The sequence below is a fragment of the Stomoxys calcitrans genome, chromosome 1 (assembly GCF_963082655.1).
Source record: "Stomoxys calcitrans chromosome 1, idStoCalc2.1, whole genome shotgun sequence".
In the NCBI taxonomy this organism is placed as follows: Eukaryota; Metazoa; Arthropoda; class Insecta; order Diptera; family Muscidae; genus Stomoxys; species Stomoxys calcitrans.
Genome location: NC_081552.1, coordinates 155,099,497 through 155,122,124, shown reverse-complemented (window position 1 = coordinate 155,122,124; position 22,628 = coordinate 155,099,497). Strand labels below are relative to the sequence as shown.

The following is a 22,628-nucleotide window of genomic DNA, read 5'->3' as shown; positions in this document are numbered from 1 at the left end:
TCGTCGGCTTTTTTTCCAACTTTTTCAAGAGTTTAGTGAAATCTATTAACAAGAGACGCATTTTAAATATTTTGTTCTGTTTTGTTACGTTTATAGTTTTTACTTACATATGTTTACATTTGCATTATTCTCTTAATTTATTAAAAAATTTATATAAATAAAAAAAAATAAATAAAATGTAAAATATTGCAGCGAAAAATTTAAAACTAATATCACAGAACTATGTTTACACTCCAAACTATTGCAACGGAATACTGTAGCTTTGTATTATCTTTGTCCTCTTTCGTGTTCATTGACTTCTCTATCCTCTGTTGTATACGTAAACTTTCAAGAGTATACCTCTTATTTTCATTTCTCTCTCTGTCAAGAATTCTAACAGCTTTGAAGTCAATGTTGTGCCCCGTCTCTTTAATAAGTTGTGATAAAGCTGTGCTTTCTCTGCGTTTCTTGATGTCTGATTCGCGTTTTGCCATTCTTTTTTCAGTTTTCGTCGAGTGGTGCCCACATAACACATACTGCATTGTTCCCCTTCTTTGCCATTGCACGTCAATTCGTAAACTACATTGTCTAGTTGGAGTTTGTCTGCTTTGGTAGTTGATGTTGTGAACAGCTTTTGTAGTGTGTGGTTTGATTTGTATGCGATTGTTGTTTTTCCATTTTCTCTGTTTGGTGCCCAAGCATTGTTTTCTGTTAATTTGGGAATATATGGTACACTGTGAAAATAATTATTTTCCGATGATTTTTCATATTTGTATTGTTTGGGGTCAAAAACATTCTGAATTAGAGTCTTTATAAGTGAAAGTGGAAAATTGTTTAATTTTAATATTATTTCTATTTTTGCTATATTGCGTGTAATATATTGCTCGTCACTAAGGTCTACAACTTTTTGGATAAAGTTAGTTGCCATATTTGTCTTCATCCTTTTAGGTTGTGTTGAGTTGTAGTCTCGATGTCGTTGCCTTCGTGTACCAGTCTGTAACTATTTTGTTCTCCTGTCTTATAATCTTCATATCCAAGAATGGTATTTCGTCATCTACTTCTCTTTCCAATATAAATTTAATTTTCGTGTGATATGTGTTAAGTAGCATTAGTATTTCCTGCTCGTCTTGTTTCTTGATTATTCCCAAGAGGTCGTCCACGTATTTCGTTAAAAACTTGATTTCTATATTTCGGCTTCTTAGTTCCCCCACACTTCGTCCAAAAGTGTGTCTAACACAATGTTAGCTATAGTCGGTGAGAGGGGTTTGTCTATTGGCATACCATATATTTGATGGTAAATCTTCTCCTCGTATTTAAAATAGTTGTTTTCTATGAGACAGAATTGCAAGATTTTTAAGAACATCTTTTTCGTTATCTTTGTGTGTTCCTTGAGATGTTCCCACTTACTCATGATGTTTTTTTTTATAGCCAAATGTGTTAGTATATCTGTAAATAATGATACCACGTCAAATGATACAAGTATATTGTCATTTTCTAATATCACGTCCCTTATTCTTTCTTTTACCTCCATCGAATTTCTGACGTTGTATAATGAAGATGTTAGTGTTTTTAATATATTACCGATGAATTTTGATAAATTGTAGCACGGCACTTTCATTGAAGAAGAAATAGGTCTAAGAGGTACTCTGTCCTTATGTATTTTCGGCAAACCGTAAAGTTGTGGAGCCAAGGCTGAATTGTAAACTAACTTCGATCTTTCCCATTTTGTTACGTTATTATTCTTGTACAGTTCTTGTACGATGTTATTGTTCGTCCTCTAACAGTTTTTCCATTTTGTTGTTGTAATCTTCTTTGTACAATACCACTGTTTACCGGCCGTCGTTTTTTTTTATTAATTGACTCTCAATGTCTTAAATGTCACGGCGAATCGAATTTTATCCGCCTTGTTTACGAATTTTGACATATCCAAAATATTTGGCATTCCCAAAAAAGATGTTTTGTTGTAGCAATTCGCCGATACGACTACCTTATAAATACGCCTTCGTCTGTACTGTACTGATTACTCATTTGTCACTTTCACATCTCCAAAATATTAACTAAAGAACTGACAGACCTCGGTTTTCACTAATTAAACAATCACTTAAACAATTCAAACGACTGAGTTAAACGTGGTGCCGCTTGCAAACAAAACCGCGGGACGGATTCGGATATTTAACAAATAAAATAAAATTATATTCGGCAAAACTACCTTCTATCAGCGAGTGCAATTCAAAAAGCTAGTGAGGGAGAGTTAAAAAAAAAATATAGTATGTTTTAAAAAAAAAAGTTATTGATATGTTGGCATATAGATAGGTGGAAGGAAAAGTGGTATTTGTTTATTAGTTCACTCAATCAAACAACACAAGATTATTGTTAAAAATGTGGAAATACTTTCAAATGTTATTGCTTTTAATGGTACTGCTTGCACACTGCCACCATGCGATGGGAGATGGTATATGGGGTAAGTTGTTGTTCTTTTTATTATATTTTTGCCAAATGTCAGGTAGCCCACGGTATCTTATTTTCCTATTATACAATCAGTTGGAGGTGCAAAAAACAAAAAAGGGTTATTGAGTAATACAACAGAGTCACCTGCTAACCTTTCTCCTTCCTTGTCAAACGTGGTAGCATTCTAATTAAATTTTTTCAATTTTTTGTTATCAAATACTTCCACCTGTTTTCGTGGAAGCATTGACTATTTTCATATATGTGGTACGTATACTGCTACACATTATGGAAGATGTGTGAGCTACAACCTATTTGCGTTTTTATACAAATCATTCCATTATTTCGTTTACCGTTTGTTGTGGTTTTAATTATTTATACGTATTTTCGTTCCATGAATTTGATTTTGATGGAATGCATTAGTTCACAGTTTGGCAAACAATTTTATTAGATGGGGTAGACAAGCGATTCTTAGTGATAAAATTGTTCATTTGTTCTTATGTAATCCAGAAACTCTTCTTTGATTTTTAATCAAATATTTATCATCCGCAAACAATCAGCGTATTCTCCGAAATCCAGGAATCAAGCATGCAAGAACTTTTGAATTGGAATACTTCAATGGCCTTATTTTAAAAATCCGATAATCTAAATATGGTTCATGTGCATCGGAGGCCACCGTAGCGTAAAGGTAAGCATGTGCGCCTGGGACGCTGTAAAACTTCTCTAGTAAGCGATGCCGTTTGAATTCGGCAATAAAAAGGAGGTCCCTTATGATTGAGCTTAAACTTTAACTGGGCAGCACTCGTTGATATGAGAAAAGTACCCCCCCCTGTTCTTAATGGAATGTTCAAACTTGCATCTAATATATGTAAATGTGTATGCATGGAATTGATATTATCTTGGCGGCCCGGTACGGGATAACGTTGAGCACCACACACTCAGGAACTTAGAGCTCCGCTATGTGTGGTGTTCGTCGTCGCCACGAGAAGCTTAGCTGCGAGTTAGTTTACGCGTCCACAGGTTGCGGATAGTGGAATTCTTATATACTTATATACTTATATCTTATATACTGCGTGCCTATGATGACACGGCGAGTTATTGGCGCCTTTAAATAACCAATGATCAGGTTCCCGCGGCGATTGGCCTATGGACCGGAACGAGCTTGCTCAACTGTAGAAGCTTGACGAGAATCGCTAATTCTAGATGCAAATGTGGCAACAAAATTAGATTCATCTCATACATGCATCCGCTGCTCTATGGAAAATTTCTTGTCGCGTAAAATCCCAGAAACTCCAATTACTAAATTTGTTTCCACAGAGAGATTTTGTTCAGAGTTCCCCTTATTAAAGTTATGTCAGTGTGGGCAACACACTTCTATTCGGTAATAATAAAAAGGATTCACTTTTCACGATACTTGGACATCTATTTAAATCCACTATCATGAGGATTGTCAAGACGGCCGTTGTCGTCAATATATAATACATACATCCCTATAGCTAACATAATACGGCTACACCAAACTCGAGGGTAGGTCGCCCACCCCTCAGGTCGGGAGTGTGAAAAGAAGAAGATTCTTTGGCGCATTTGGTCTTAACTATACCTGGTTTTCATATAAAAGCTGCAAATCTTTATACTTGCTTATTCGATCTTGCGCTCTCTTCGGTTGGCAAAATTTGTGCAAATCTGTATGTACAGTCACGGTCAAAATAATAGTAATGCTCACCATCAAAAACATTTTTCTATCGCGATTTCGTTACATGTTTCATAATGCTTATTACGCTTTTTTAAGAATTTTAATGTTTTGTTGTTTATTAACAGCATTTTTTTTTAATTTAATTTGCTAATTATTATTCATGTCGTTAGACCATATATGACTATAATACAATTAACAATTTATAAAAATGTTCTTAAAAATAAATCGGGAATTAAATTTAGTCGAACTAATAAAAGTGCAACAGTCGATAATTACAATTGAGATTTTCTTTGCTATAATTTTTATTCTTTTTCTTTATGTTGTTGTTGTTGTTGTTGTAGCAGTGTGTTATACACTGAGGCGGCAGCCCTTGCCGATGAAGAACTCCATCGGGTCAATCCGGTACGTACAACCGGCTGCCATGGGATTGTCTTTTTCTTTATAATTTGTTGTTGTAGCCACACGTCTTTGTGATGTCGATGGGCTTTCACGTCTTTGTATCAACGTTTTAAATGGCTGAAGGTTAAAAAAAACGCTCAGCATAAATGAAAGGATAACCGAGACTTTAAATTTGCTGTGTTGTAGCTTAATACATGACTCCATGCAGCAGCCGACCAAAAACTATAAAATAAATCTTTGAATCAGCACATTTGAAAAATGTTCCGCCTATTTCCGACTTTCCAAGTTCCTCAAATGGTGTTTTAATATTGTAATCCCTATACGGTTGTTTCCAGACTATCATTTTGACCTTGATAGTTTTGAGTATTTTAATGCTTTTGATCGTCTTACATACTATTGTATAAATGCTTAGGCTGTGCAAGTCGTAAACTAAAACGAATCGAATGAAAAAGAAATTACAAAGTAATGATAATAGCATTTTATTTTCGTTTCAAAAGTTAAACTTTTCCGTTCATGGCATCCAAATTTTGGCTTTCATTTCGACGTTACCTCGCATACCGTGTTCACATCTTTTACACATGTCAATTTTTGGAGCGTCTATATTTGAAAAATGTAGGGCTGGCAATTATTTACCTTTATCTCAAAATGCAATAACAAATTTTGAAGAAACAAGAAAACAAAACAAGTCTGCTGAGAAATGTATTCCATCTCGAGTTCTACAAACGGCAGGTTCGTTTGTGCAAAATATTATTCAGTTACTTATGCTATTTTTTTTCAAATTTACATATTGATTTTAAATTTGCTGAGTTACAAGAAGCAAATGATCGACAACAATGAAAGAAAATGTTGCCAAGCTTTTATATATATTTAATGGAGCTTTTGCTTAACTGTTATATAGATGGTTTAATATTAAAGGGGCCTGAGCCAATTTTTGGTTTCTTTACAGTTGACTTAAGCCTTTTTTGAAATTGTTATGGATTTGCTATTTGCAATTGTATCCACCTTTAATTTGGAGGCAAGGAGCATCAGAATTTTGTCTTCCAGAATAAACAAAAACCTCATTTTGAAAAAAATGTGTCTTAGGTCTTTTTGTAATAAGGTTCGATTGAAATTTGATTGATAGCTTACTCCGGATGGGTTTAAAATAAATAAAATAGAATATTTCATTGCATATACCTGTTGGTTTCTTGAAAATTGCCATTTTTCGGGTTTTGATAAATCGGTTTCTTCCAAAACTAAGGGTTTTCTTACAAATGGTTAATTTTTAAACATATTTCGCAAGAAGACTTTAAAGAGTCTCAGCATTTGTGATGTGTTAAATGTATCAAGGGTCGGTCTGGAATGATCGCGATTTCGACATTACCAGGGTCTCATCCGACTGCGATGCATCCAAAAGATTAGATGCTTCCACATACTCACCACTTTGTGAGTAGTGCAATGGTAGAAGCAAAAAGTTAAATTCTAACAGCTAACAAACATCTCTTCAAAAAGACATCTAACATCAACAATCCTATGGCAGCCGGTTGTACGTACCGGATTGACCCGATGGACGACTTCATCGGCAAGTGCTTGACGCCTCAGTGTTCAACACACTGCTACAACAACAACATGCAAAGCCAAAAACTTTTTATCCAACCGAAGCCTTTCGGGTCGACGTAGTTCGATTTAAGGGCGTAACACTGTGGAATAGCGAAACAGTCCGTAGCACGGCGAAAATCCTATGGGGTGTTCCGGATCGTGAGAGGACGAGGCTATTGCTGAAAGGAAGTAAGAAGGAGGCCAATCTAGCTTTTGGTGTCATAATGTGACACATAGGATTACGAGCTCACTTATGCAAAATCGGTGCGGCAAGTGATAGCATTGCCCGGCTTTCGCGGCTCACAGAAACCGGAACTTAAGTGAGGACACGATACCAGGCATGAACCAAATTAGGGGAGTGGTATGGAAAACAATCAACGATTTTTTAGGTTGCACGGAATTCCTAAGTTAAAATTTTATTTTTGAGGTTACTTTTTAGAGCGCACAACAAGCCGATTACTGACTTAGGAGTATGTCTATAGTAATATGGGACAGATAATTATCTGCACCCTCTTTTTCAACCTAACCTGTTATCCAGATATACTTCGCTTGCCAGAGAATAACTTTCCAATATGAAAATAGCCAGACATTTCTCGATGTGCTGTTCGTGAATTCATTCGTTTTTTTGCACTTCTTTAGTTTGGACATAAAAATTATGTTGTTGTTGTAGCAGTGTGTAGTACACTGAGGCGACAGCTCTTTCCGATGAAGCTTTGCTTTTATTTCCAAACAGAGCAACAAAAAGGCTTTAAAGAGTCTCAGCATTTGTGATGTGTTAAATCTATCAAGGGGCGGGGCTTTGCCAGAGCCTCATCAGACTGCTATGCCTCCAAAAGAATACATGCTTCTACCTACTCACTAATTTGATATAATTATGGCAAAAACTTATTTGTTGTTTGAAATATTAATTACTTTGAATTGAAGCTATAAAAATGATTAAACTATATATCCAAATAGTTTGAATACGATTATACCTATGTATAATCTAATCCTGATTGGTTTTAAAATTTATTTTATTTTTATTATTGACCTGAGACCCTTTAAAGGATGTGTATTCTTGATAGTCTTGTCATTCTGAGTCGATCTAGCCATGTCCACCCGTCTGTCACGATAGCGCACGAACGAATAAAGATATCCGCTTGAAATTTTGCACTGATACTTCTTATCGATGTAGGTCGTTGGGGATTCAGTTTTGGATATAGCCATATATAAACCGATCCCCACTTTTGCACACTTTGATTTAGCTCAAATTTGGCACTAGGACTTGGATTCAGACATCCAATATCAGTGTCATGTATGATCTGAAACGGTCTATAAACTGATATAACCCCCATACAAACCGAACCCCGGATGTGACTTCTTGAGCCCCTAGAAGCCTCAGTTTTCATCCGATTTTACTGAAATTTGGTACAAGGACTTCTGTTCTGACTTCCGACTTCCAACATTATTGCCGAGTATCATCTGAATCGGTCTATATACTGATATAGGACCCTTGAATAGCGATTACCGTTAAGACTACTTGAGAGCAACCGCAACCAATTCCCGATTGGGCTGTTCAAAAAAAAATTCAATTTTGAACTGAGTTAATAAAGGCAAGTTTTTAGCAAAATTAACGGTGGTGGGTATTCAAGACACAAGAATAAGGTAAGGATTCGACAAACGGCGTGTTAAGATTTTTATTTATTTATTTAAGCAAATAATATGCAATTCAATGCTTAACTTATACTACAACTGGTCTCTAACTGAATAAGTTTCTGGCCTAGGTCACAACAGGTGTTGCCAGGTGCAATCTGACATTTCCTTTGGAAAGTTTGACATTTTCTAGCATAATTGTGCACAGAACGTTTTGACGTACGACCATCATTTATGTTGTTTACAGGGACTTGAAAAATTAATGTGGAAAAAAAATAGAATTAACTCGTTAGCATATTTGTGTGATAATTTTTCACAATTTCGACGTGGATTATCACGACAAAAGTGCATTGATGAACTTAAACCTTTGTATGGCGATTAAGCACCATTCCATAGCAAAAACTAATTCAATCGCGGCCTACGCTCGTTCAAATAGGAATTCCGTGTAGGTCGACCGGCCATTTTAACAGAGAATATTGATGTCGTACATGAACTTATAATGCAAGATCGTCATGTGGCATACCGTGACATAGAGACATCATTTGGCATTTCTTCCACCATCATATATTCGATATTGCATAAAAACCTTACCGTAAAAAAAGGTTTGTTCCTGTCGGATTCCGCACAATTTGACAATCTCTCAAAAAAGACTTGTGTCGATTAGTGTGAAGAAATGTTGCGGTGCTTCAAAAACGTTTATAATATCATCATGCATTTATGCATATGAGTCTAAAACAAAACAACAATCGACCTGGTGGGTCTTCGAAGATGAGCCAAATCTAACGAAAGTCCTTCGTGGAAGAAATTCTTCGAAGCAAAAGACCGCCTGTTGTTGAAGCTTCAATAACCATGTTTTAGATGTGTCTCAATCGGGGTGGGATAAGCGTATGCTACCCTCGTAGCTCAAAAACGGCGTCCTTGGATATAAAGTAATTAAATTATCTTAAGGCGATCTGATTTTCTGATTTATTTATTCATCAATAACTATTTTGTTCCCTTCAAAGGAATCCCCCTCAGATATTTTTTTTCCAATTCTGTCTGTTTTTTCCAAAACCTGAAACACTTCTGGAACGCGCTTTTTGTACAGTTTCTTTCTTTTTTCGATTAGTAAAAAATGGAAGAGCACACCAAAACACAACTTACATTTCTATCTCTCAAAAACAAACTGACAATCTCAAATGGCTGATATTACCAACATATATAACAGTCATGTGTTCCAACATAACAGAAAAAATGCGAAAATACAACATTTGTAACTCTCACGGAATTTGAAAATAAATATTTTTTGATCACACCTGGTATATATTTATATGGCTTTCACATTACGAATCGTGTCAGTAAATCGTGTGGCTAATATAGGTACTATCTTCTTGGTTGATCCAATAATGCGTATGATGTTTCCGTGCATATCACTGTTGAAGAACATACCATGGAGCTTTAACAGCTATTCTTATTGCATTGTTTTGAAAATTTTGTATATTTTTCTATGGAAATATTTGCTGCACAACTCCAAAGTTGAATGCTGTTTGAGTTGAGTGTTTGTTTATAAATTAAAAATTTGTTGTCTGTTGAGAAGACTGAATTTCTTCTCATTAACCTTTATAGGTGGCGGTACTTGATGTCCACTTCTTCTTTCCAGGTTCATTTTGAATGGTGTGTATACCCAAGATATCATCTGCATGTATCATCTGCAAATGTCCCGATGAAACGTGTTCGTTTACAGGTATGCTTCTATGGGAAAGAGATCTGTGTACTCATGAGGATGTCACAACTATTTTCCTCGGCATAGGATAACTATTAGCACCACCCAGGTTGAAACTTGAGCTCCAATTTGCGTGGTGTTCTTCGCGCATCCACAGGTTGCGGATAGTGGAATGCTTAATACGGAGTAGCTGCAACTGCAGTGGCGTACAATCAATGGCGATCCCATGTCAGCCGGTTGTACGTACCGGATTGTTTCATATAATTGATTTGAGAAGTTTCATGTTGGAAAGTAGTACTTATTGTATTTTTTTTTGAATAGGCTTTGGTAGGGCTTTAAAATAACAAAATAAAAAAAAAATAAATAAAAAAAAATTTGGTTAAAAAACAACAACAACAATAAGTATTTTCGGGAAGCAGCCTTTGTAGTTTAGAAGAAGACTTTTGTGCGACAAAGTTGAGTTAGTGAAAATATTTTCAAAAATTCTGCTTGCTTTTCTGATGGGTCATTGCCATATGACCATATATACCGTTCAGCAAGAGACTGATTACTATGAACCTCTACAAAAATGCGATAATTTTTTGCAGTTAATATTGGAGTGATGAGAACATATTGCCAACAATTCTGGCAAATAAATAGGTATGTGCTGAAAAACAAGTCCCAATGAAGACGTTGCAAGTTTTCATTAGTGACAACCCTTCTGATTGTGCTTCAATTTTGTTCACTTTTAATGGGCAAAAGCTTATAGTCTAAGGTTCACCTTACCAAATTTCAACAAAAACTTAATGTCTGTGTACACATATACATATGTACATGTTTGCAGAATTTGCCGACTAGGTAATGATAGCAATTTTTGTACCGGCTAGTTATTTGCCTTTGCTAGAAACATCTTTATCCAATTTTTTTCCATGGTGCTTTTGTGTTTTTGTTTGCTTCGCAATCAAAGCAAAAACCGTACACGATTCTCCATTAACATCTGTAAATAATACACAATAACACTGCTTCAACGTATTTGGAGAATTTTTAGGTTTTAAACTTGTTGCTGTTGAATCCAAATCAAGGGGATTGTCTTGTTTGCTAGTAGTTCCAGTTGGAAGATGCGCTAACAACGACGTTAGCTAGCTAGTATGGCTTTCAGTGTCTTATCGCTCTTTCGAACCTAATCAGGTTAATAAGAAATCGGCAATTTTGTTTTTTAATTCATTTTTTTGCCGAATGTAAAATAAAAGGCAAAAGCGCAGTAGAAGAAAATACCGAATCTCTAATATATCATAACATTAACATTGGACTGATTTGCTATACGTGACCATGCAGACATCATTAATGGCGCTCTTCGTATTTTGTTTGCTTGTTTTACACACACCGGCACATTTTGCGAATGAGCTCCACATTCCACTAGTACGCCAAACCTCGGTGAGTAGTATTAGATATGAACACATAAAAACTGCAATCCGGCAAATAACTAAGAAATACAAGATTGCATACGATATAAACATTGGGGTGGATAGGTCGTTGCGGTAAGAACACAATGTATTTTATAACAATGTTGCAAAAACTACAGTAATTTTACTGGCAATACCCTATAGAAAATCTTAGTAACATTTCACGACATATACACCAAAGTGCACATAGAGATTACGCAAAAAGTTTTCCAGAACCAGTTTTCCAGTCCGCCTTTGACGCTGAACGCTTGGGACCGAATCCTGGCAAGAACATCAGAAAAAATTTTCAGCGGTGGTTATCCCCTCCTTATGCTGGCAACATTCCCTTCTTTGAGGGTCTTTAAGTTTGTTAGGAGCCAGTATTGGGTACCGAGAATCAAAAATCTTATGAAAGCCACGATCAACAAGTGCAAAATTTGTGCGTTTTACAAACAAAAATGTCAGACACAATTAATGTCCGCTTTGCCTCCTCTATCTCGTTGGGACATATCCCTCCATTTGAGCACTCTGGCCTAGATTTTGCCGCATCTTTTGATGTGAAGGCATAATCAGGTCGAAGTTGTCGAATCATAAAAGGGTACGTGTGCGTATTCGTATACTTTTCGCGGAAGCTATCCACTTGAAGGCTTCTTCTGATCTCCCCTTATAGCGTTTAGTAGGTTTCCTGTTTTTGTTGTGTTCTACCTTTCGTCTGCTTGATTCTGTTGAGTATCCACATCCAGGAACTCCGCTACTAAGATGGGGTGTGTCCAGATGGTTCTGGTTCGGAGTCGAGTGGGTCTGGCTGGGCAGTTAAAAAGTTGACGTGTGTCGTGTGGTCCATGAACACAATCGGGACATACATCATGCACGTCGGCATCAATCCTTGCTCTGCAATCATTTTTACAAGTGAAGAATTTGAAAAAAATAAAAACGGAGTTCTATTGTCAACTATATTGTATTGAAACTCTAAAAAAATAAAAATACAAATCAATCTGGTAACACTTCACAACGGTATACTGAGCTGTCAAAGTTAACATATTTTCTTATGCATCTTTTTCTGACACACAACATAAATAATCTGTGAAAGTATTTTAGGCGCCAAACAGTTAATAAAATATTTCAATTATTGTTTTAATATGGAAAACCCTTCTATAGGTATGTCAAATAAGATAGTACTATCAAGTAATAAAAATGTTCAATATGGTAAATAAATATTTGGGTAACGCGTGTTACCATTTTTGGTGTCGTTTGTTTTTTGTCCGGGAGTTGTTTGGAGTGGTGAAAGGTATAAAGGTGTACTTTAATTCTGTGAAAAAACCATTACCCATCCGCGCCTTCTTATAAAAAACTGATTTCAGACGGCGTAAAACTTAAAAATTTAGATATTTTTATGTTTTGGCTGGAAAATAATCCTACGCCCAATAATGTAATCAATTGGATGTTCACGAAATTTATTATAAGTATCGGCGGCAACTAAATGACAGCACTAAAAAAGCGAATTAATTATTTGTGTGCGCACCTTAAAGAAAACTGGCCTAAAATGGCAGGAAAATTAAATTACAAAATTATCTGCTGAGACCGTCATTAAACTAGTAACGATGTTCTGAGGAAAAGAGGTCGTCCATATATAGAGAAAGATTGCTTCGAAAGTGTCGTTGGAACACGGATACAATACCCAGCTTTGGATTCATGCTGCTTCTGTTGCGTCCAATATATATAGGAGCTGTATCTAAATCTGGACTGATTTTGATAACATTTTGCACACATATTGAGACGTCATGCTAAATTTTGTAAAGATCGGACCAAAATTGTGGCAACTTTATACAACTTTAACAGTCTATTGCGGATGAATGATTTATATGGGAGCTATATCTTTATATGAACCAAATTTGGCAGATTTAGCTCTAGGCCCATTATAAACATCGATACTGAATTTTTGAAGGTATAACTTGCTCCTGTGATTTGTTGCCTCACAACTCTGGCTTTGGCCCCACAGTGCTCTGTAGGAGTTGAGGCGGCTGAATCTGCCAGATCGTAATTGAACCGCTTGATATGCAGCTTGATCTAGAGGTGCTCTCTTGTAGCGCTGAACCTCACGCTCTAGATCATGTAGATCTACCTTAAGGCTTCTCGCCGCTGGATATCTATCTATAAGATGATGATTTGGATGTTCTCTGCGATAACAGCCCAGAAGGTATTGCTTAGACAGAAGAATCTTTGTTTCCTGATGGAGGTGGTCCACATGAGAACTGCGGAGACAGCCCGTCGCAGTTCGAAGGGCGGAATTCTGACAGATCTGAATATTATTCCACTGCGTGTCACAGAGCTGACGAGATTACACTGGCGCTTGTTTGAAAATCAAAAATTAACATCCATTGTCGGCTTGCTCCCAAGAATCTTCTTATCTTTCTTCTCTTACTCCTGAACACTTTCTCGTCGAAACTTTACAAGCGTCACAAATGAAACGACCAACGGAAAATTTAAAGGAGGTCATGTTGGTCGTCATCCGTGAAGAGAATTCACTAAAAAACTATTACAGCTATTGCAACAGTTTAAGTGAAGGTTTCTACCAAAACCGGATCTAAAACATTTCGATGTCTTATGGATTCTGGATCTAGGTCCAGAATCAAAATACCATTTTCGGTTGACCTTTATATGGAAGCTATCCAAATTAATTTAAATCTACTTTTCAATACTCCTTTGGCTCTATTGAATTCAGTATTTTTTTTTTACTTCCATCTCAAATTTGAATAAAAAAGCACTTATGTGGAAATGAAGGAAAACGTAAACTACTCTACACATTAAGAACTTTTAAAATTTTTTTATACTTAAAAATACTTTATACCATAGACAAAGAAAACTATGGACTCAACAATATTTTCAAAAACATTCTGCTAGATGGGTGAAATGTCAAATTCTCGGTCGTTTATATTTGAAAATGCCCAGCGACTTAACGATACATTCTGACTGACGTATGTTTTATCATATATGACAAATATATTTTCATCTCAAACCAAAACCATATTGAAAGAACTATTTCCACATAAAAATTAATACCTCCTTCTTGTTTGATTATGATCGTTCTACTGGTAAGATCGCTGTTGAGAGACATATAATTATCCTCTCCATCACTAAACAAACCTTGTCTTTTTATTTCTATTTCTTTTGGCTTTGTTTGGGATTTATTTGTTCACTACATTCTTGTGGAGCGCACATGTGCAATTGTTTTTTCGATATGTTTCGATGGACATGGAAACCCAAACCTTTATCCAGAGGCTGCTTTTTAAACTGCATTTTATTTGCCCTTAAAATGTGTTGAAAAATTGGGTCTAAAGAATGGGTTTTGTGTGTTATTGGAATCGAGATTTTTTAAAATAAACTAGACGTCAATTGTGGGAAATTTGTCCACGGATATTCTATTAGGGAACTGTAAAGATTTCCTTAAATATGATTCACCCTCTACTCTCAAAGTCCCTTCATTTGAGTACCATATTGTCTTAGTTGGCCTTTATGTTCGTTTAGGTGGGTTAAATGCGGAGTTTTGGCCCCCTCCAAACATCGACATTTGTTTGTAGCCTATTATTTCTTGCAGACCAACCTACACAATCTGATAAATTCAAAAACATTTGTTCAACGAATTTTGATTCTGTGCGAAATAAATAAACAAACACACACATTATCTTTAACATGTAAGTTATATATAAATTGACTCTAAATTTCTTAAAACCTTTTATACTAGTCATTAATTTACCGAATTTGAAAAATACTTTAGGCCAGTAATTAGATTTTTCGCCAACAAATATTTTTCCGACCACAGAAAATAGTGCACTTGTACATGAGTAAAACTATGGAAGAGAATGTAATCGATTGCTTCTGATTATTTATCTCTTAATTTGAAAGGCTGGTTTGGAAACCAAAGTTTCGTTTGTATCCATTATTATTTTTTTTTTTTGAGTGAAATGGAAATGGTGCTTGATCCATCCTTATATACGTGTTAATAAGTTTTCAAATAAGCTTACAGTCGGAAATTTGAGAAATAGATACTTTTGCTGCATTAACGAAAAAATAAAGTAAGCAAAATAGTTAACCAATTACTTGCCATTGTACTCACATGAGTACAACAAAATTGAAATGTTATAATCTTCATATTTACGAAAAATAAACCCACGTGGAGCTATTGCGCTCCTCCTCCTTGCCAGCATTTAATGCATTCTTTATTAAAAAATATATGGTTTTGGCGATGTGCGCACCCGTAGACCGAGGGTACGATTTTATGTCATCAGCAGTTATGCCGTTTTCGGTAGGTTCCTACGAAAATTGGTAGGTTTTTTATTCTTTTGGTAGGTTGGTAGGCTGACCTCAACTTTTGGTAGGCTTTTCTGAAATAGAAAAACCAAGTTAATTACCAAAAAAAAAAAAAATAGCCGGGGATAGCTTAGAATTAAATCATTACTTGTCATTTCTGTGTATTCTTTGAGAGTGCAGAACGAAACCAAGGATGTCGAGAGGCCAAATACTGTTACTATGGTTCTCACTGAACAAAGGGCGTGAGTTCTGATATTGATTGTAACTGCAACTTTTGTGCGTTCAATGCCTAGAATCAGAACAGCTGCATACAAATATGGTCAGTTCTGGTCCATACTCAGATGTCCATGCAACTCACTGTAACGGCGAAAATGGGTAGTAAAAACGCACTTCTGGACTCAAACACTTAAATTGGGAGATCGCTTTATCCAAAATCGGCACAGTTGTTCATTGAAATCAGGGCAATAATACGACTTTATAAACTCAGTATTTCTTATCGTAAGGTCGGAAAAATGGTGCTATATCAAGATATAGGACATGTTTGAACGTAAAGCCGTAGAGTGATTTCAACAAACAGACGGACGGACATGTCTAGATCCTATATGAATAACGACGTTCTAGTATTTTGCCTCTTTAAAAATGTATGATTTGATGTGTTCCAAATGGAATGGCAAAATTGCCAACTGTGTTCGGTGGTGGTTATAAGAACATACACCGCAGTTTTGGCTTATAGAACATTTGGAAGGTTTTGGTCGGGTTTGGTAGGATTTTCTCTAATTTTGGTAGGAAATAATTTTATTGAGAGGCATTGAGCATTAAAATCCACTTTTCAGCGCTAAATGGTTATATAATACTAAAACATAAAACTTTTTAATGTCAAATGTTTTAAAAATTATAATCGATTTAAATGCTCGCGTTTTTCGATTTCCAAAGTCACGAATCCAAATCATGCATAAAAATGAAAATCGAGACATAAATGCCTTCGTTAATTGTAAAATACGAGGCAGGTCTTGGTTAAAATTGCAAAAAAAATATGATATGATGACTTGGAGTAATCATATCGACTCTGTCGTTGGTCAAGGATATTCAAAATTGCGTGCTCTCTGGGCCACTCAGTCGGTTACTCCGCTGCGGGTTAGGTCTCTCTTGGCAAAGACTTATCTTGTTCCTGGCATTCTCTACGGCTGTGAGTTGTTTGCTAAGTGCGACTCGGTAAGTAGACGTAAGCTAAACACCTTTTTTAATAGCGTTACTCGTGCTGTATTTGGCTTGAGACGGCGCGATTCCATCTCTGAATACGCTTTATCCCTGTATGGCGTCTCCTTACAGCACTTGTTTTACCTGAGATCGCTTACTTTCCTGCATAAACTGATCTACACGCAGGCACCACAATATCTGTATGGTTATATTGATTTCGCCAGATCTATTAGAGTTAAAAAAATCATTCCTAAAATGTATCGGAGGCTTGTTTCTGAATGGCATATGTTCATATTCGCTGTACGTCTCACTTCCTAACGATCTGCAATTACTCAGTAACTCGGCAACATTTAAAACCAGACTTTGGAAACATTTTACTGCATTAAGGTGATGAATGTTAAGACTCATTTATATATTTATTTTTATTCTTTTATACTTACCTTAATTTCTTTTTTTTTCGGATCAACTAAGTCCATTAAATCCTCTTTAATTGATAAATTCATTTTTGTTTTTCTTTTCTTTTAAATTCAAATCTACAAAGTAAGTTATTCATTTAAAATTTGTGATGTATTGTATAGCCATAGATTCTTAGTTTTAAGTGTTTACTATGTACAATTGTTGGAGATATTACCCGCACTTTAATTATAAGAATTTTATATTCTTGTTGTGCGGGTGTAAATAAATAAATAAATTACAAATTAAAAAAAAATAAAATTCTAATATCCCCGAAACAAGACAAGATATTGAAGACATTAAGATGACTTTTTGTAGGCATTTTTGAGCACTATCCACAAACGAAGATTTGGCAGCCCGAACAAATTTTTGAAATACCAAGGACTAACTTTAGGGGCCTGCCAAAAAGCACCCGGGCAACCTAGGGGCTTAAATTTTTGCACACGATCTTGCTAGCACCTAGGCTTTAACCATTTCAAATTTTATTTGCCCCACCTGTTCTATATAAGTGAGCTAGCAGTTCTATGTGTCCCCTTATAATACCGAAAGCTATCCTAACCTATCCTAATAATTAACGTAACGAAATTCATCTTTGAAGATGTACGGTCCAATGTTGCCACCAGCCCATAAACCGTACTAAACCGTGACTTTTCTGGATGCATTGGTAGATCTTGCAATGCTTCTGGCTGAACTTCACTCCAAAATCGATAATTCTGCTTTTTTATGTACCCAAGGAGCTTTGCAATTAAATGAAAATTAACTCGATGATCTTTCTTTACAGAGCACGCATTTTGATAATAACATTCAATAATTTGGAAGCGTTGTTCGTTTTAAGACGATTCATGGTACTGAAGATGTTTGACAGTGAAAAAAACACGAAAGGTGCGTGAGCTTAGCATCGTCCTCTCACAGGATCTCAGGATCTCCCGATGGAAATTTTGGCGTCTTACTTTTCGTTCATTCGTTCTCCACGCTCTTAAGTCGGACTGTATCACCCCGAGGCTTCGGAGTAACCAAGTTTATTGACAGCAGTCCTTTGGCCTTGACTGCCAAATCGTCTGTTTTTTCATTCCCCCATTACTCCAATATGACCCCGCACACAAACAGTGCGGACCGTGCTATCCTCAGAGAAGGCGTTAATCTCCTTCTTACACCCCAAGATTGTTCGTTTACTGCAGGTAAAAATGTTCACACTCGATAGCTTTGCTTTTAAAAGTTGTGAAGTAATGTGCCACGCATAGAAGAAATGTTAAAACTTCACACGAAAGAGGTGTGGCACTACGGCAAGCCGTTCGTACTCGGCTATAAAAAGGAGGTCCCTTATCATTGAGCTTGACAAACATTTTTACAAATAATCTTTCAAATAAAATATGATTGAAATCTACAAATGAATTCACGAATTCCGGGTTAAATCCAAAAATTGCAAATGAGGAGGAAAGCAAAGAAATAGCAAAGTAATTTTACATTAAGAAACTGCTCAAAAGAACACCCTAGCAACTGTTCCGAAAAGTATTCATAGTCTCGTCTATAAAGACGCCCGTAGACAAACCGTAGTATAGAAGCACTTCTAAAGCTTAGCAGATAAGTCCTTTTGGATCCAGGCATGGGATAGATGTGAGCACCACACAGGCTGGCACATTGAGGTCCGATCTGTGTGGTGTTCAATGCTGTCACGAGGAGCTTAGCTGCTAGCTACCGGGCGTCCACAGGTTGCGGATAGTGGAATACTTCATACGTAGTAGCTGCAACGGCAGTCGCATGCAATCTGCGGTATAGAGCGGAGAGTCTCAGGCCGGGGGCACCGGCTCTTGCACAAATACTGAGTGCCTGTGATGTTCGATATGACAAGGCAGGTTACTGGCGCCTTTAAATAACCAATGGCCACCCTGTTCCCGCGGCGATCGGTCCGGAACGAGTTTACTCACATACAGGAGCTTGACGAGGACCGCCATCTCCACATATATATACACATATATAAATATATGCAGCCGGATAATATCCGATTGTATAGTATGAATTATTTCAAAACCAAATAAATATAGCGCAAAACGCATCAAGTTTAATTGAGAGCAGATATGCTCTAAGTGCAATGAAAAGATATTGTAGTTAGAATTAATTCCAAAGCCGCGACCATAGAATCAGTTGATGTGTCAACATTGTGTTGAACAATAATATTTGGACGAGAGTATTCTTCCAATATTTTCATCAAAATTTCAGATTCAATTCTCCAAAATACCAGAGACTGTTGTACTTAACAACTTAAAGCCATCGGCATATATTGCTGGGTCTGCATTTTGTACACAAAGACCAACGTCCTTAACATATAGCGTAAACAAAATTGGTCCCATGAACCTTGAGGTACACAAGTGGAAATAGAATTTATATTAGAAATTCTTTCATGGCAGACTACATACTGCTAGCGATTTGAAAAAAAAAAAATGAGAGTTAAAGAAAGAATATCCTAGTCAACAGAATGGAAATATTTGTATCTGGAGCAAGGTACCAATAACTCGCTTTGTCATACCAAGTATCATTCATTCAGTGTTTAAGAGCTGGTGTCGCCCGGAATGTCATAGAGACTGTGCACACAACACCGCAGAAAAGTCTGCGACTGGCGTTTTACTTAGCTCTTGGCTGAGCTTCTCGTGATGACGATGGACACCACACAAATTGGACCTCGAAGTTCCAATCCGTGAGGTGCTCATAGTCTCCCCGTGCCAGGTATCCAAATTATTTCGTTCTTCTGGTATCACTTTTTCCAATACATTCTGGCAAGCAGATAAGGCCTGTTTGGAGGATTGCATTCCAATACTTAAACTCGTAGTCAAGTGACAATTCGTAAATAACCGCATTTCGCTCATATCGCAAATAATTAAAAATTGTCCACAGTTTGATTATAGGTATTAAAATACATCTAAAACTGTATGACGACGTTCAATTGTTGAATGCAATCAATAGACGACACATAGAAGAACTCGCGTATGCAATTTACACCTGCATATCATTTGTTTGAATTTATACTTTGGACAACGTAGTTTGTTTACTTGATTAACTTAAAATTGTTATTATTATATCCGGTTATGGTAAATAGTAGATTAATTCCAACGTTCCGGTGACTGCTTGTTTTTAAAAGTATACTTCGGAATACTAAAATATTCCCAATACATACATATAATTCTATAGGTTTTTTTGGGGATACATAACGGGGTTATGCGCATCGGGTGGAAATTAATTGATTTGGCAAAACCATTACATCCGAAATAATCGTTGTTCATTTAAAAAGTTTGACAAATACTATGGTATTTTACCAAACATTTCAAAAATTTACACTGCTTTCGAAAAACTTTGTTGCAAGTAAAAATATTTGATGTGCTAACTGTTTATGTCCACTGGATTAGGATTGAGGGAGGATGATACCAAGAATGTGTGAATAAGCAGTAGTAAGTGAAACGAGGGCCTTAAGGTTTCCAATCAAACGATTGTGGTCAAGACAGAAAATCAACAAACTTCAACAACAATGGGAGCCATTGATATGCTACCTGCAGCTAAGGATTCGAGTCTCTTTGAACACGAACGACACAATCTTGGACATAACTAATGCAAATTGCAAATTTGCTCGTGAACATTCCACATAGGAACTGGGGCTAACTTCTCACATATCACTGAGTGCTGTCCGATTCAAATTTTAAGTTCAATGATAAGAGGCCTCCTTTTTATAGCCGAGTCCGAACGGCTTGCCGCAGTGCGACGACTATTTGGGGAGAAGTTTTAACAAATCATCGGCTTAATACTATCTTGTTCCATACGACATTTTCGAGATTTAAAGACACGCCCTTTCAGAAACTCCAAGAAAATTTCTCGTATCGTATTTCGTTTTCGAGTTATTAAGGTGTAAATATCGCATATATGCACTATTACAATGCATTTTGCAAACTTCAATAGCGTTTATCTCAAAATCAATAAAGTGGCGTATGGAACGAGATAGCATTACGTCGTCAGCACTAGGCGGGGATATCCACCGCTGAAAATTTTTTCGGATGTTCTCGCCAGTATTCGAACCCAGGTCTTCTAGACTTCTGGATATATCAACATAGAAAAACGAGACAAGTTTGTTTATAGTGCAAACAAAAAGTACAAGTCACGGTCACCAGACAAAAACAAAATATGTAGAACTCTAGATGTTGTAAGAGTATACAGCCCTTCAACCCATACCCGTACATTATCTTAAAGTCCTGTGGTACTATTTCTTAAGATTCCATCCAAATCCATCACTGGAAACAACATTACCTTCGTTTACACTCTCTCGGTGAGAATTTTAACATCGCTATACAGTAATGTATCCCAAATTTACGAGAAAAAATATTCTTATCCAACTCATACTCAATTACTGTGTGAGATACAGAAATATCTCGATTTATGTCTCTCTGTTCTATTAGAAAATTTCAAGTACAACGCTTTGAACAGAACAAAAAGAAAAATTTATTTATAGCAAAGGAATTATCAAAGGCTACTTAGAACAAAATAAAATTCGTTTAATATAATGTTTTGTTGCAAAATAATAATATAACTTTCAACACTCCTTCTCAACAAAATGTATTATGCAAATAAATTATTAATTAATAACTTATATTCAGGTAGTGGCAAAGATTTAGTCAAGAAATAAGCTAACTGCTCATTGATGGGACAACATATCATGTCAATAATTCCATCTTCTTGAAGATTCTTGATATGATGGTACTTGATATCGTTTTGTTTCGTTTTTGCACTAAACTTTGAATAAGTTTAATGCAGCTTTGTTTATCTTCGTACGTCGGTATTGGAAATGAGATGGGGTTAAACATATCTTGCGTCAGTTGTTTCATCCATAATAGCTCCTGAGCTGCATATGAAGCTGCGATTAATTATGCTTCAGTAGAAGATAGAACAATTTTAGACTGCTTCTTTAAAGACCAGGAAATTGCATTCAAACCCAATAGCAATAAAAAACCATGATCGCCAGCTCAGTCTGTGGCAGTATAACATTTCAAATTTAGTTCCGATTCAGATTTCATTATTAATTGCTGATTTTAAATGTCTTACAACTCGCTTGACAGCTTCCCAATCGCACATACGTGATTTATCAACTCAAAGACATGAAGTAGAAACTGCTACAGCTGTAGAAGGCCAAGTTGTAATAGAAATGTAAAGTAGAAAGCCTATTCGGTAACAATTACATTCTGTTACATTTAATGTAATTTGACGTCCATTTGGTTAAGAGAAAAACTATATAATGTAATTAACATAACGTTGTTATGTTATGCTTCTACACGTTTGAATTTCGTTATATTTGAGTTCCCAAATACGATTTGATATTTCCTAAGTCCTTAGCTTCAAAATGTTCATTGAACTGTCGGTGAATACTACACTCAAGTTTTTCATATCTAGTGCAAATTAATATATCGTCTGCATAAACCAGTAGATAAACGGTTTCATCGTCATTTTTCCTTTTTTCCGTTTATAAACCCAATTGCACCAAGGACTTTCGTAACTTATCGTAACACCTTTTTGGCGGCGTGTTTAAGACCATAAATCGATATTTGCAATTTACAAACAAGATTTCCGTTTTAATTTTTCTCAAGACCTTTAGGCTGTTATATATATATATATATATATATATATATATATATATATATATATATATATATATATATATATATATATATATATATATATATATATATATATATATATATATATATATATATATATATATATATATATATATATATATATATATATATATATATATATATATATATATATATATATATATATATATAAA

The 22,628-nt window shown here is 35.8% G+C and overlaps 1 protein-coding gene across 1 annotated transcript in view; it reads left to right on the top strand.

Annotated features, from left to right (window-relative positions):
- Positions 1–2,065: 2,065 nt before the first annotated feature.
- LOC106089415 (protein cueball) overlaps positions 2,066–22,628 on the top strand; it is a 62,035-nt gene continuing 41,472 nt past the window's right edge. The window contains exon 1 of the mRNA XM_013255255.2: positions 2,066–2,440. Within this exon, the coding sequence (XP_013110709.2) occupies positions 2,359–2,440 (82 nt within the window). The 5' untranslated portion in view covers positions 2,066–2,358. The remainder of the gene's footprint in view (positions 2,441–22,628) is intronic.